Below are 14983 nucleotides of genomic sequence, written 5' to 3' on the forward strand. Positions count from 1 at the left end.
GGGGTGGGCCACTAAAAATGGAGAAGAGGACCCTCATAGTCTATAGGGCAGGGTGTACCTTAAACAGTTGGGAGGAAGAGAAACCCCACGGTAAGGCAAAGAAAGATGAGTTGGAGACACTGAAGGGACAGGAGAGTGTCAGGGAAACCAGAGAGGAGGACAGTTCAAGAGGGAGGGTGTGGTCTCAATGTAAGAGACTGCAGAGAGGGAAAATGGGGTTAGGCTGAGGTGGAGGCTCTAGAGTCATCTTTGAACAGAGAGTTTAATGAAATCCCTCCGATGTAGGATGATGCCTTAAATCCAGTCTCTTTGGTTCAATACAAAATCAAGATCTCTAAACATTAGGCACCTCCAAAGGTGTCTACTTTCCTGTTCAGTATGAATTAACTTCTTCCACTAACACCACGTAGGACCCTGAATGAGTCACTTACCCTGTCTGGGGGTATGAGTTTTGTCATCTTTAACTTTCCAGTTCAGTGATTCTGTCTGTACCTGTATGAAAATTCTTTTGTAACCTACACATTACACAAGCCTAAGTCCTATCATGACTGTGTTTGAAGACAGAATGGAACCCAAATTTTACTTTTTGACTTACTTTCTTCTATCACCTATATTTTTTTAAAATTTAAAAACTTTTATTTTTTTAAGAAACCCCGAAATAGAACTGGAGGAAAAATCTTCCCTCTCGCTTTTGCCCATAAAGATAGTCTTCCAGTTTTCTGCCCAGGCCTTTTCCTAAGCATTGAGGAGGTGCCCAGAAAAATACCAGATGGATATACAAAAACATAATGTCACCAACATTTTCCTAACTAGTAAGGCAGCTATGGAAAGTCTGCCAGCATCAGGTCCCCTGGGGACCTGCAGCCTGGGGCTCGGTGAGGCCTGAAGAGGGGAAGAGCCAAGACCTGGAGCTCGAGGTCTTCGGGGCCGCGGCCCTGAGTGGGCGATTTTCTTTAAAACTCGGGAGCGCTCTTATCCCTTTAAATCCAGGCAACGAGGCGAGCAGGTGGGTATCAGCCAATAACCTTAAAAGATGCGAAAGTGTCAAAGGAGATACGTCTATCTTTTACAATAGCGACAGTTATCAGTGACAGGGTTTACAGGAAAAACAGAAAGCAGGGCAAAGAGTAAGGATGCCTCTAATGTGGTAATTAAGTCTGTGTTTTGGACCCAGATTCAACCGAGCTCTGGAGAGTGCGAAGAACAATGTCCGCGGCGTTTCGGGTTCAGCCGGGACTAGCTACTTCGCCTTCACCGGCGCCCTAGCCCCAGCAAGCTGGGCTCTCCGCTCGCCTGCCCCCCACGCTGCCTTGTCCCGGGAGGATGGGCCGTTCGGGCGCCGCCAGGGCGGCAGAGAGCGCGGCATTTCTCCTGAGCGCCAGGGCTCCCCGCAGCCCGGCGCCCAGGGCGGACGCGAGCTGCAAATCTAAGTGCGCACCGAGCGCGCTCGCAGCCACCGTCCGCCGCCGAGCGGCCCGGGCGCGCCGTCTGCAGACGGCTGGGCTGTGCGCGCGCGCCCGTAGGGTGTGTGCGCGCGCGCCCGTGGCGTGTGTACTCACAAAGGTGTGTTTGCTAAATCCACTTCCCGGGTGTGCCCTCTACCCCGAGGCGGAGCACCCCCGGGCCTGGAGCGGGATCTCTGCAGAGCGGCCGCTGGGGCCAGTTCAAGTTCCCCAGCTCCGCGCCGGCGGGCGGGCCGGCTTCTCAGCCCGCGGGGCTGAAGGAGCGCGAGGGCGGGGCGGCAGCGGCCAGCTCGAGACGCGCGTCGCACAGCTGCGGGACAGGTTCCGAGCGCTCTGCGCGTTTCCGGACACTTTGGCCGGCTCGGTATCCGAGACAGAGCGCACGCGGGGCTCGGGGCTGAATGCGCCGCAGCCAAGAGGGGCAGCGGAGCTGGTGCTCTTCTTCTCCGCCTTGGTCTGCAAAAGTGAACTGGAAAACAGCCGCCTAACGCAGCCTCCTCCCTCTTCTCCGGCACCGCAGCTCGGGCTGGGGGTGGGGGGAGCTCCTCCGGGCTGACTGGAGGGGAAGCGGGCGGCCGGACGGCCTCAGCCGCACCTCCTCCGCCTTCCTCACCACCCCAGTCCCCCGGGTTCCACGCCGCATTTCTTTGTTTTGAAAGCACCTCCTCCGCCCAGAGGCTTTTCCCCCGGCGGTCAGGCTGTGACGGGGGGTGGGGCATCGACCCGCGGGCCCCGCCCCCCGTTTAGCCCGGACCCCTCCCCTGTGCTCACCTCCCATCTCCCCTTCCCTCCCCGCTGCGACCCACGAGGCGCGTCCTCACTTGCTGGACATCAAAGGGAGGCTGGGAATTGGAGGGGGAAGTTGAGTAGGCAGGGGGCGCAGAGACCCACCCACCTTAGGCCAGGCCAGGCGGCCCGCCCCCTCCCCCGGGAACCCCGCCTGAGCCCCGCCCCCCGCGTCACAGCAGTCTGACATTCTCACAACCCTTCGGGAACCCAACCCCAGCGCCCCCGCTACCCCCGTGTCCGCTGAGCGCTCTATTTATGTTTCAGTCCAGCGATTTGCATAGGCCCCGCCCTTGGCCCTAGGTTCCCCTATCGGGGCCCCGCCTCAGCCTCGACGTCACGGTGAAGGCCTCACCTCTTGTGCCCGTACAAGGAGCGGCGGGCCCTAGATGGCAGCGTGGCGTCGCGGCGGCGTGTGCGTGTCGCGCTTCCTTGTGCCGTTTATAGGGTCCTGGCACTTCCGCTGTCGGGTTAGAAGCGGCGCGGTCATGGCGGAGCGCGGACAGCAGCCTCCTCCCGCGAAACGGCTCTGCTGCCGGCCGGGCGGCGGAGGCGGTGGCGGCGGCGGCGGGGCCAGCAGCGGCGGCGGAGGAGCGGGTGGCGGCTACAGCTCTGCCTGTCGGCCGGGCCCGCGGGCGGGCGGCGCGGCGGCGGCGGCGTGCGGGGGCGGCGCAGCGCTGGGGCTGCTGCCGCCGGGCAAGACCCAGAGCCCCGAGTCGCTGCTGGACATCGCGGCGCGCAAGGTGGCTGAGAAGTGGCCGTTCCAGCGCGTGGAGGAGCGCTTTGAGCGCATCCCGGAGCCGGTGCAGCGCCGCATCGTCTACTGGTCCTTCCCCCGCAGCGAGCGGGAGATCTGCATGTACTCGTCCTTCAACACCGGCGGCGGCGCCGCGGGCGGCCCCGGAGAAGACAGCGGCGGCCCCGGCGGCGCGGGCGGCGGCGCGGGCGGCGCAGGCGGCGGCGGCTCCTCGTCCTCGCCGGCCGCCACCTCGGCCGCCGCCGCCGCTGCCGCCGCCGCCGCCGCCGCCGCTGGGGCCGGGGCCCCGTCGGCGGGGGCCGCCGGGTCGGCGGACGGCGGAGACGAGACACGGCTGCCCTTCCGCCGGGGCATCGCGCTGCTGGAGAGCGGCTGCGTCGACAACGTCCTGCAAGTCGGTGAGTCACGGGGCAGTCGCGGGGCCGTCTGTCCGTTCGTCAGTCCCTCGGGGGGGCGCCCGCCCCCTCCTCTCCCCTCCCCTCCCGGCAGCCCCTCAGCCCAGCGCGCGCCCGCACCCCGCCCGGTGCCCTCACCGTCCCGGATAGTCCTCCAGAGCGGAGCGCCCATTTCCTCCCCGCCCTCCCCGCCCCCTGTCTCCCCGGACGGGCCAGCGCGAGGGGAAATGAATCAGCAGGACGCGCCCCTCCGCGGGGTCCGCGGGGTGGGTGTCGGGTGCCCCCGGCCCGCTCGGTTCCCCGCCCTTCTTCCGGGGAGCACGTCCTGGAGGGCTGCTCGCCTGTTTTGGGGGGTGAATGTGGACAAAGGCACGGGCTGACGGCCGGGCTCCGGCGGAGGGTGTCTGTGGCGGGGCCGTGCGGGGCGGGGGAGGGAGCGCGGGCCGCACAGACAATGCCGGCCGGGGCCGAAACGGCGGCCGGGCCGCGCTCTGCGCTCTCCCTCCTCTCTTCCCTTGTCTGTCGCTCGCTAGTCTTTCTTTCTCCTCTTCCCCCCCTTCCTCACCCCCCGCCCCTTCCATTTGAGGGAGGGAAATACATTTTAATGCCACTCGGCTGGCTCTTTTCTCCTGGCTTCGACGGGCTGGCGGCCGCGGAGCTCCGGGGGTCGCTGCGGCGTCTGGACTGGCCCGGGCGAGCTCCACCGGCCGCCCCGGGATTTAAATGTCCTTTCCTCCGCGCCTCTCCGTCTCGGGGCCGCGCGGCGGGCTGGACCCATCTCCTGAGGGACCTCTCCCCGCGAGGACGCCCCCTAATTAAAGGGCGCGAGCCGGGCCGGGAGCGGCTGGTTCTTCCCCGTTCCGGGGGGCAGCGGCGTGCCCGGGGCTCCTGCCGCCGGAGTTCGGTTTGCGCCCGGGGGACCGGGGGTCGTGCTCTGTGCGATCCGTGGGGAGCGGTGACGGGCTTGGCGCTCTCGGCCGGCGGCTGCAGGAGCGTGAGGCGCAGGGGCTCCGCGGCCGCTCCCGCGTCCCTCCCTGCGCGACCGCCTGGCAGCCGGGCACGACCCCGCACTTTGTTCTCATTTTCAGGTTTATTTGTGCCCCTTTCAGTTTTCTGTCACCCTCCGAAAAGGGGAAACCAAACAAAAGAGTCTCTTTATTTCTTTTCGGGGCTTGTAAAGTAGAAGATATTTGACAAAGGCGAGAGTAGGACTTGTGGTTTAAAGCTGCACAGCCCTTCTTTTTCTGACAGACCATGAGAGTTTTCTCAAATACCGAATTCTAAAAGCTTTCCCTGTCCTCCCCCTCCCCCCACCCTCCAGTGTGTTTTTCTGGTCAGATATTTTTTTCAGCTGTAGCGCTGGGGATGTTTTGAGCTGCACGGAAAAGAACAATGCTATAGTGAAACTCCCCTTTCCCCGTATTTTTCTCCTGATTGCAAAACGACGTATTTTCTAACCCCCCCTTCTCATATTGCTGTCTATTTAAACTGTGGTGGTGAGCACGGTTCCTAATGAATGGGGAGAGGTTTGGAAGCATCACTGCCTCTGATTTTTTATTTAATCTTCTCTTTCCGTAGTCAGTTCCTTTTATCCTTCTCTTTGGGAGTCGGGTGGGGGGCTGGTGGGGACCCAAGAGAGACTTAAAGATTTGTTTTAATCCTATCTGGTTACTTTGAATTCTGATGCAATCTGCAAACGTGATTTTCTGCATGGTCATTTATTTGTAAAGGCAGCCCCCAGTGTTGCCTTTTCTAGGTTAGATACCCCTTTCCTTATGTCTAGAGGGGGTTTTAACTTCTGAGGCCATCCATTCTTTAAAAAAAATCTAATTAACAGCCTTTCAAGTTATTATGCCCCCCCCCCCCCCCCGTTTCCTGCCTGGTTGAAATAGATTGAAGCACATCCATGGTTTCTCAGTATAACTAGTTTGTGAGTTTTTATGGCTTGGCTGGCAATGCTGAGTTTTTTTTTTCCCCCTTCTGTGCTTGACTCTGCTTGCAAGCAATGAGGAATGACAGGAGAGCACATAGGGAGGGTTTCTTGGCTGATTGCATTTAAGCCAGGAATTCACTGTGAAAATAAAGCCAAGGGACGATAAATAAAAGATGCAATCTTCTCTAGGAGACAGACACACAGCGTGGGCTTTGCCTGCTTTCATTGGTGAAGAGGCCGGGGTGAGTTGTAAAGAAAATAGTAACTTTCTGAATAGTCCCGGGAGGAGAAGGAGGCCACTGAATGGAGCTGGCAGTGGTTGATGTGAAGTAGATGCTTCTTATATAGTTTGAAGAGTTGACCACCCCTTTGGAAACACTTAACATACGTGCTAAACAAGTGCTGTACAAATTGTGGAAAATATTCTTTTTTCCCTTCTGAGTTCTGCCAATTTCCTTAACTTCCAAGTTGTATTACTTGTTGTGCCAGTCAGCTTAGAGATGGAAGGCTGTTAAATGCCTGGCAGCTGGCACTGAGATAGAAAACTTATGACCAAGATTTTTTTTCTTAAAGAAGAACAGAGAGAGTGGCTAGATTAACCATCTAATTTAGCTCTGAGTGGTGGTTTGAATTGGAACTAACATGAAGCTTAATTTATGATTTTGTGATTTGAGGTAGAACCCTTTCGCTTCATAACCTGAAATGGAAAAGAACAGAATACTCTGTTGATAGCATCATAAGCAATTTTCTGCTATTGCAAAATTACAAGTTTGTTTGTACAGGAAGTATTCTTTGACTTTTGTAGAGATGACTAAATTATAGATACAATACAGACAATCTAGTTGTTGGACTTTATTTTACACTTACAATGTTGAAGATTATTTAAGGTTATTTTACACTTACAATGTTGAAGATTATTTAAGGATTGAGGGACAGAGAATTGGGATTTCCCGGAAATTAAACATACTTGCTTAGTTATTATTTTCCAACTCCTAGATTTTAAGAAAAAGAAATTTAAAGGAAAAGAAATTAAACCTTTGATGTAGCAGCTGTAAGCAATATTTAATTGGTACAGAGCTGTTCATCAGTTGATTATGGGAAGTTTTGGAGGCAGTGTTGTTGGCTTATTATTGTTAACTAATGATATATGGGGTGGGAGCTATTGTTGAAGGTAAGGTGCTTGTATGTAAATATTATTGACAACATTCCAGTAATGATTTAGAAGTCACATAAATTTTCCCAAAAATTTTGCCTGGGAGAGAGCAGGCAAATCCCTAATGGGACCTGAAACTTGAATTGTTAAGGAAGAGACAGATATAAGTTACCTGATTTAAAAAAATCTAAAAGTTTCTGTAGGATTGAAAACATGATGAACCAAGTTAAGCAACTAACTGGGGCAAATATTTGCCACATGTTTGACCAAAGGCTGGCAGGTAATTCCTAAAAATCTGGGGGAAAAAAGACATGAATAATCTGGTAGAAAAATGGACAACACATTTCAGAAAGAAATGCAAATTATTAATAAATGTATTTATCTTCACTAAGAGAGACACAAAAATGACATGCCATTTTCATCCACCACATTGGCACACAGGTAGACATTACCCAGAATTGATTGAGGAGGTGGGAGAGTGGGATGCTGCCTCCCCTGATGTTTGGCACAATCTTTTTGTGTCATTTCTAGGAATTTATTCCATAGATATATTGATATTAGTGCACAGTGATGTTCATTACGGTGAGTGATGCTTATTGCAGTATGGTTTGCAATACTGAAAATCTGGAATCAAGCTAAATTTCTATCAGAAGGGAAGTGGCTAAGTAGTACTCAATGGAATACTATGCAACCATGAAAAAACAAAGTATATTTTTATATACTGACAAGAAGAGGTGACCAGCATATTTCATGTAAAAACAAGTCAATTCTATACTACAAAGCTACAGTAATCAAGACAGTGTGGTAGTGGCACAAAAACAGAAAGATAGATCAATGGAACAGGATAGAAAGCCCAGAGATAAACCCACGCACATATGGTCACTTTATTTTTTAAAAAGGAGGCAAGAATATACAATGGAGAAAAGACAGCCTCTTCAGTAAGTGGCGCTTGGAAAACTGGATAGCTACATGTAAAAGAATGAAGTTCCTAACACCATACAGAAAAATAAACTCAAAATGGATTAAAGACCTAAATGTAAGGCCAGACACTATCAGACTCTTAGAGGAAAACATAGGCAGAACATTCTATGACATAAATCACAGCAAGATCCTTTTAGACCCACCTCCTAGAGAAATGGAAATAAAACCAAAATAAGCAAATGGGACCTAAAGAAACTTAAAAGCTTTTGCACAGCAAAGGAAACCATAAACAAGACAAAAAGACAACCCTCAGAATGGGAGAAAATATTTGCAAATGAAGCAACTGACAGAGGATTAATCTCCAAAATTTACAAGCAGCTCATGCAGCTCAATATCAAAAAAACAAACAACCCAATCCAAAAATGGGCAGAAGACCTAAATAGACATTTCTCCAAAGAAGATATACAGATTGCCAACAAACACATGAAAGGATGCTGAACATCACTAATCATTAGGAAAATGCAAATCAAAACTACAATGAGGTATCACCTCACATCAGTCAGAATGGCCATCATTAAAAAATCTAGAAACAATAAATGCTGGAGAGGGTGTGGAGAAAAGGGAACCCCCTTGCACTGTTGGTGGGAATGTAAATTGATACAGCCACTATGGAGTATAGTATGGACGTTCCTTCAAAAACTAAAAATAGAACTACCATATGACCCAGCAATCCCACTACTGGGCATATACCCTGAGAAAACCATAATTCAGAAAGAGTCATGTACCACAGTGTTCATTGCAGCTCTATTTACAATAGCCAGGACATGGAAGCAACCTAAGTGTCCATCGACAGATGAATGGATAAAGAAGATGTGGCACATGTATCCAATGGAATATTACTCAGTCATAAAAAGAAACGAAATTGAGTTATTTGTAGTGAGGTGGATGGATCTAGAGTCTGTCATACAGAGTGAAGTAAGTCAGAAAGAGAAAAACAAATACCGTATGCTAACACATATATATGGAATCTAAAAAAAAAAAAAAGGTTCTGAAGAACCTAGGGGCAGGACAGGAATAAAGACGCAGATGTAGAGAATGGACTTGAGTACATGGGGAGGGGGAAGGGTAAGCTGGGACAAAGTGAGAGTGTGACATGGACTTATGTATACTACCAAATGTAAAATAGATAGCTAGAGGGAAGCAGCCGCATAGCTCAGGGAGATCAGCTCAGTGCTTTGTGTCCACCTAGAGGGGTGGGATAGAGAGGATGGGAGGGAGACACAAGAGGGAGGAAATATGGGGATATATGTATATGTATAGCTGATTCACCTTGTTATAAAGCAGAAACTAACACACCATTGTAGAGCAATTATACTCCAATAAAGATGTTAAAAAATAAAATACAAAAAAAGAGAAAATTTTAAGCGAAAATAAATAAAGACAACTCAACAGTTCATGTAGTATGCTGCAATTTCTGTTTAAAACAAAAAAGATGGACTTGCATATAGGTGTATAAGAATGTGGAAAATGTACACAAGCAACCAGTGGATAGTGAGTATCTTTGGAGGAGGGCAGTTAAATGAATGGGCAAGGTTTTGGGGGGAATTTTAATTTTCATTGTTATTATGGTTGGATTTTTCTTAAAACTAGCAGCATATACTTTTGTAATAAGAAATCTTAGGATCGTTATCCTTGTGTTTTTAATTAACACATTTTTTTTGTTTTGGGGGGTGTGTGTGTGTGTGTGTGTGTGTATGTGTCCCCTTTCTGAAGAACTGGTGTACACTCAATTTTTTTTTTTTGAAACACCATTTCCTTATTTGTGACTAAACAATCATTTAAAAGCAAGAAATGTCTAAACAAAACTAGAAACTAGTCTTTTGTATAAGGAAGGAGCTAGGTTTTTTTGTTTTTTTTCTGGTTACTTTCGGGAGAGAAATTCTGTTCATACTTTGTTAAACATTCTCATGGTCTTTTCAGATTTGTTACTTAAAATTTTATGATTTAGGGGGTAGCAAAGCAGTAAAAGGGGATCATTATTAGATTTAAGATGGTTAAAATTTTAATCAGCTAACTTAAGGCTAATTTGTTGGCCTGTGAGTATTTTGATTTTCTTTACAGTCCAGAGATTATTATATAAAGATGTGATTCTAAATGCACTTTGAGAGTTAGGTGTTTTGTTTATTGATGATAATATAGTTAATTGAATGTAATTTTGAGATTAAGGTAATGATATAGAACAAATTTGAATGAGAGCCCTATGCTCGTTTTGTCTTTTGGTTAATGAAAAATTACACAAAAGGAAAAAAAATTGAAACTAGTTGCATGTGTTTTTTTAATTGTGGTTCTATCTGAGTTGAGATGTTTGATTTGCTTACAATTGATTCTTGAAAGTATTGAGCATCTCAGATGTGCTCAGCATTGTTCTGAGGGAGTTTCAATTTTAGGTGAAGCAATCTTGAAATTTTTTATGATACTTGGTTCTCCAGCGGTTAGTATTGGTCCAATGAAGAAATCTAAAGTGTTTGGGAGACAGAATACTTTTCGTAGCCAAAATATTTCAACAATACTGGAAGGTGGAATTGCAGATTTGAATTAAGCAAATATTTCTACTCTTGCTTCAGTCTTTAATTTCCTGCCCTACACACTTGTATTCTGAGTACACCCTGGAATTGAGGAGGAAAAGGCCACCCACATTATTTTAACTGTGCATTGAGTTTCATCCTTTTTGCAGATGAGAGACTCGGATACCTTTCCTTCTTAAAACATCAGGATTCCGTGGAACATGTTGTCTAAAGAACAATTATTGCAATTAATTGAACAATTAAAGTCAGTGTTGTCTTAAGTATGTCCTGGCCAACTGTTAAGATGTTTATCTGTTTATCCTTGGCTTCTTTTCTTTTCACAATGGGTAATCAGTTACTGTCAGTTCCAACTCTAAATGTTTGGTCTGCAAAGATGCAGGGCAGCATGTCTTTTTTACTCAGAATCATATTAAGAGTTTACTTAAGAATGTGTGATTTTAGCTAGTAATATGTTCAGTGAACAGGATGGCAATGAAGGAATGACTGATACTTTCGTTTAAGAAAGCTGTCCCTTTTAAAAATTATACGAACGGGTCTGTACTAATTCCAAATGCTTATGTGCTTTATATTTTTGTGTTGGAAAATCGGTTTTCTTCAGTGATGCAAAATGAATTTGGTACCTTTATTTTAAGAAGCTTATGTATACATATGATAAGACACACCCGTGTTAGAAATTTTTATAGAGGCCATCATTTAACTTGAACTGCTGTTGACCTTCACCTGTTATTTAAGAGGACAAATATCCTACAAGAGAAAGCAGATTATAGGTAAGTATAAACATCTTAGAAACAAAGCAGATTATAGGCAACAATTTTTTAAATGGTAATAAACTACATGGAGCCCACAAAACCATTTTCAGTTACCTTTCAGATTACTATTATATAGTTTGAAAAATCATGCTTTCTCGCAATAAAAATGTAATCTAATTTTCTTGGTTTATTAATTTTTTGATGTATGTAAATATTACTGTATTTATTACTGTAAATTAGAAAACATGAGCTATTTCCTCCTTATAGTGAATGGAAAGACTCATCTCTTTCTGAGAAATCAGTACCAAGTGGTAATTTGGAGAAATATGTTACATAGTCTTGTCCCATGGAAAGAGACTTGTTTCCCAATCCTAGCCAGAGTCTCAAAAATAAAGTGTGTTAGATTTGTTTGAAAAATCTGAGTGTCCTTCCACTTTTTGCTTTCAGCGCCATGTGTTCTGCTAAGAATTTCCTTTGTACATGGTTTTCAATTCTTTAAAAATAGGATGCTTCCTTTATTTCTTTGATCTAGAAAAGATAGCCAAAGCAAGCTTTGGAGAGAACGCAGTGCAAAATCTGCTTTTCATTTTGAACTTAAAGATTGACCTTCAGCTGATAGTAAGTGAAGTCTGTTGGAAAAGGGTATGCTAAGTGTTTTATATTTGTGGAATTCTTTAGTGATAATTAGTTTTTTGTCAGCATATGTTACATATATTTATTTATGTATTTATTTGTAACAAATTTGATGTTCCCAAGTGAGAGAAAAGGAGACAGATGAACCTAGGTATCATTTGAGTATCACTACCCCAAGCGTATTTCAGTGACCTCTGTGTACAGGTGCACTCTTCTGTTTCTTCTTAAATATGCGAACGGATGAGATTCTGTTTTTACACAATACTCTTGCATGATAGTTATTATCTACCTGTAGAGCTCTGAATATTTGTACAGCTAGATTCCAGCTTCTCCCATTTTGCTCATGAGAAAACTGAGGCCCAGACATGTTGAGTAATTTGTCCAGAGAGGCATAGTAAATTGCAAAGTTAAACGTGGAATCTCTGTTTTTCCACTACTCAGGCTGCCTCCTAATTTGCTGGGAATGTTTGGTAAACTTCAGAAAATCTCAGAAATCAGAACAAGCATATAGTGAATGTAAATTGACTGTGCTGTTGGAGAGATTATTTGGCTAACATTTCATTGAATGTTATAAAAGTATTTCTAGATAACATTTTAGTTTCAGGCCAGATTCTAATGACTTCAGTTAAGCAGTGATTCTGGCATGCTTAGTACATGCTAGTATAAAACATTCGTAGACATTTGGAAACTGTAGAGACGTTCTCTGATGAGATTAAAGTTCAGGAAAAGTTAGTTATGATTGCTAGCTGTATGAAACTCTGTTACAGTTGGTGTGAGTACACATGACTGTACGCATACCTCCTTGTAATACAGAATTTACTAAAAGTTGAAAATACTACATACACAGGACGATAGAAGTCAATACCCAGGAAGAAATTTGTCTATTCTGAACGTAGTATGTATATGAAAACTTATTCAGTAGTGTCTGTGTTTGACCTGTTTTTGTACATTTTTCAGTGTTTGCCAGTGTCACCCCACCCTCATCGCTAGTAACTAGTACTATATACATAACCCTTAGGTACACTTCTTTCACGTAATTGATGTGGCCTCAAAGCTTTATTAACATCTCTTCATAAAGACCTTGTATTATTTCGGGGTTTTCTTTATTGTACTGAGCATGATTTACAGTGAGCCTCTTAATACTGCTGTATCAGCATTTCCAGTCAACACTTTCAGAGCACTTAACCATGTGCCAGATACTGCTCCAAGTACTTTATATTTCTTAACAGCCCTATGAGTTAGGTACTTTTATTATTTTCATTTCACAGATGAGATAACTGAAGCATAGGGAAAAAGTGCAAGTAACTTTTGCCCAAGGTCACACAGCGTGGTAAATTATGGAGCTAGACACAGCCTCTCTGGGCTGGTACTCTTACCCCCTAAATAATATTACTTGTGATGTGTCATCGTTAACTATTCTAGAAAGTTCATCTTCATGTTTATAGTCTCTTACTTTTTAGGGTAATTTTTCACAGCCAGAATTTCACAGCCAGAAATAATATTACTTGTGATGTGTCATCGTTAACTATTCTAGAAAGTTCATCTTCATGTTTATAGTCTCTTACTTTTTAGGGTAATTTTTCACAGCCAGAATTTTAAATTGTGATCAGAGCTATGATTTTTAACATGTATTTTAAAAATTTGATTTGAAAAACTGCACTTTAAAAATACCTTTTGTGGGACCTACTGTATAGCACAGGGAACTCTGCTCAATGTTATGTAGCAGCCTGGATGGAAGGGGAGTCTGGGGGATAATGAATATATGTATATGTATGGCTGAGTCGCTTTGCTGTGCACCTGAAACTATCACAACATTGTCAATCGGTTATACTCCAATATAAAACAAAAAGTTAAAAAAAGTGCCTTTTTGTGAACGAACTTCAGCTTTGGAAGATGGTTGTGTGGGGTGATTTTGATCATCATTCATCAGACATTTTTAACTTTTGAAGGAGGAGTAACTTGCATGTTAGATCTAATTGCAATATATATGTCGCATATATACATTTATCTTGTACAACTTTTTGAATGTTATGATTGAAAATTATACTATTTCTTGTGCTGAGAAAAAGATTTAATTTTCTTTGAAAGAGATAGGTAATTGGAAGGATGTTAATTGGAAGGATGCAGTAGAACCTGTCAGTACATCTAAACTCTTACCAACTGAAAAAGCTGATCAGATAAATTGGAAGCTCATTTAGTGAATTAATGCGCTTAAAGTTCAGGTGACTCACTGCCTGGTCCTACGTTATTTAACAGTCTGTTTACTTAAAGCATTTTTCATTGTTAATTGGTGTCAGATCTCTAAGGTTAGAAGGTATTATGGAAAATAATGTAAGAAGATAGTACATAGAATGAGTCCACAGAAGCAAGATTTAAATTCTCTTAATTACGTTAGTACAATTTAGAATGCTACATGTGCCATGTTGTAGCTGTTAAATATTTGCTGACAGTGATCAGTATTTTTATAAATGAAGTATAGGTATTTTATCATTTCACTGTAAAGGGCAGAGCCTGGAGCCTCTTCTGGTGTTACTGTTGGTCTTTTGGTAAAGGCTGGCAGAAGTTGAAGGTAGCACTGTAGTATTTGGTTACGTTGAACCTTTGTTCCTGCTACTGCTTTATATTAACTCATTTCTACAAAGAAGATGGTCATGATTTTAATAAATATTTGTCGTAAAATAAACTGCTAAAACACAAATACCAGAAGTTTGTAATCAGATGTATGTGAGAGAGGACTTTTTTAAAAAATAAGTTTACCTTATTTCTTTAGGACTTTGTTTTTTAATTTAATTTAATTTTTTAATTTTTAATTTTTTTTTGTCCATGCGGTGGGATTAAACCTGAGCCTTCAGCAGTGGAAACACTGAGTCCCAACCACTGGACCTCCAGGGAAGTCCCGGACTTTTTTTTTTTTTTTTGCGGTACGCGGGCCTTTCACTGTTGTGGCCTCTCCCGTTGTGGAGCACAGGCTCCTGACGCGCAGGCTCAGTGGCCATGGCTCACGGGCCTAGCTGCCCCGCGGCATATGGGATCTTCCCGGACCGGGGCACGAACCCGTGTCCCCTGCATCGGCAGGCGGACTCTCAACCACTGCGCCACCAGGGAAGCCCCGGACTTTGTTTTTTTTTTTTTAAAGCATTCTTCAAGTTTCCTTAGCACTTAGGATTTTGAACTCCTGACACCATAGTCTAGTTCTCTTTTGCTTCTCTCCTACAATTATCACCTGTGTAATTTTTGTCTTATATTTTCTCTAGACCATGGTAAAGCTGAGGACTGAAATGGCCAATGGCTGCTTTGTGATGATGGCAGAATCAAGTGAGACTTGAGGGTAGGAGTGAAGGGAGCCTCTGAACCTAACCTGCCTCAGAGCTCAAGTATCTTTCTTCTTTTCCCTCCTTCTCTAATGCCCATGCTTTTTCCCTTCCTTTCTTGGGCACGGGGGAATGGAGTGGGGGAGTGAGGAATAGTAGAGAGTGGTAGGGAAAAAGGCAAGAAATCGGAAGAGGTAAGAAATACCAACCAAGAGAGTGTGTTCCATTCCTTTCTTTCCCAGCCACTGTCCCCTTCCCTTCAACCTCCCTCGATTTAGGGAAATAAAGCTGAGGTCA

The 14983-nt window shown here is 45.3% G+C and overlaps 1 protein-coding gene across 1 annotated transcript in view; it reads left to right on the top strand.

The window, feature by feature from the left end:
• The first annotated feature begins 2716 nt into the window (after positions 1–2716).
• ZSWIM6 (zinc finger SWIM-type containing 6) overlaps positions 2717–14983 on the top strand; it is a 205089-nt gene continuing 192822 nt past the window's right edge. Inside the window, exon 1 of the mRNA XM_079915979.1 lies at positions 2717–3404. Within this exon, the coding sequence (XP_079772105.1) occupies positions 2738–3404 (667 nt within the window). The 5' untranslated portion in view covers positions 2717–2737. The remainder of the gene's footprint in view (positions 3405–14983) is intronic.

The sequence above is a fragment of the Stenella coeruleoalba genome, assembly GCF_951394435.1.
Source record: "Stenella coeruleoalba genome assembly, chromosome: 3".
Lineage (NCBI taxonomy): Eukaryota > Metazoa > Chordata > Mammalia > Artiodactyla > Delphinidae > Stenella > Stenella coeruleoalba.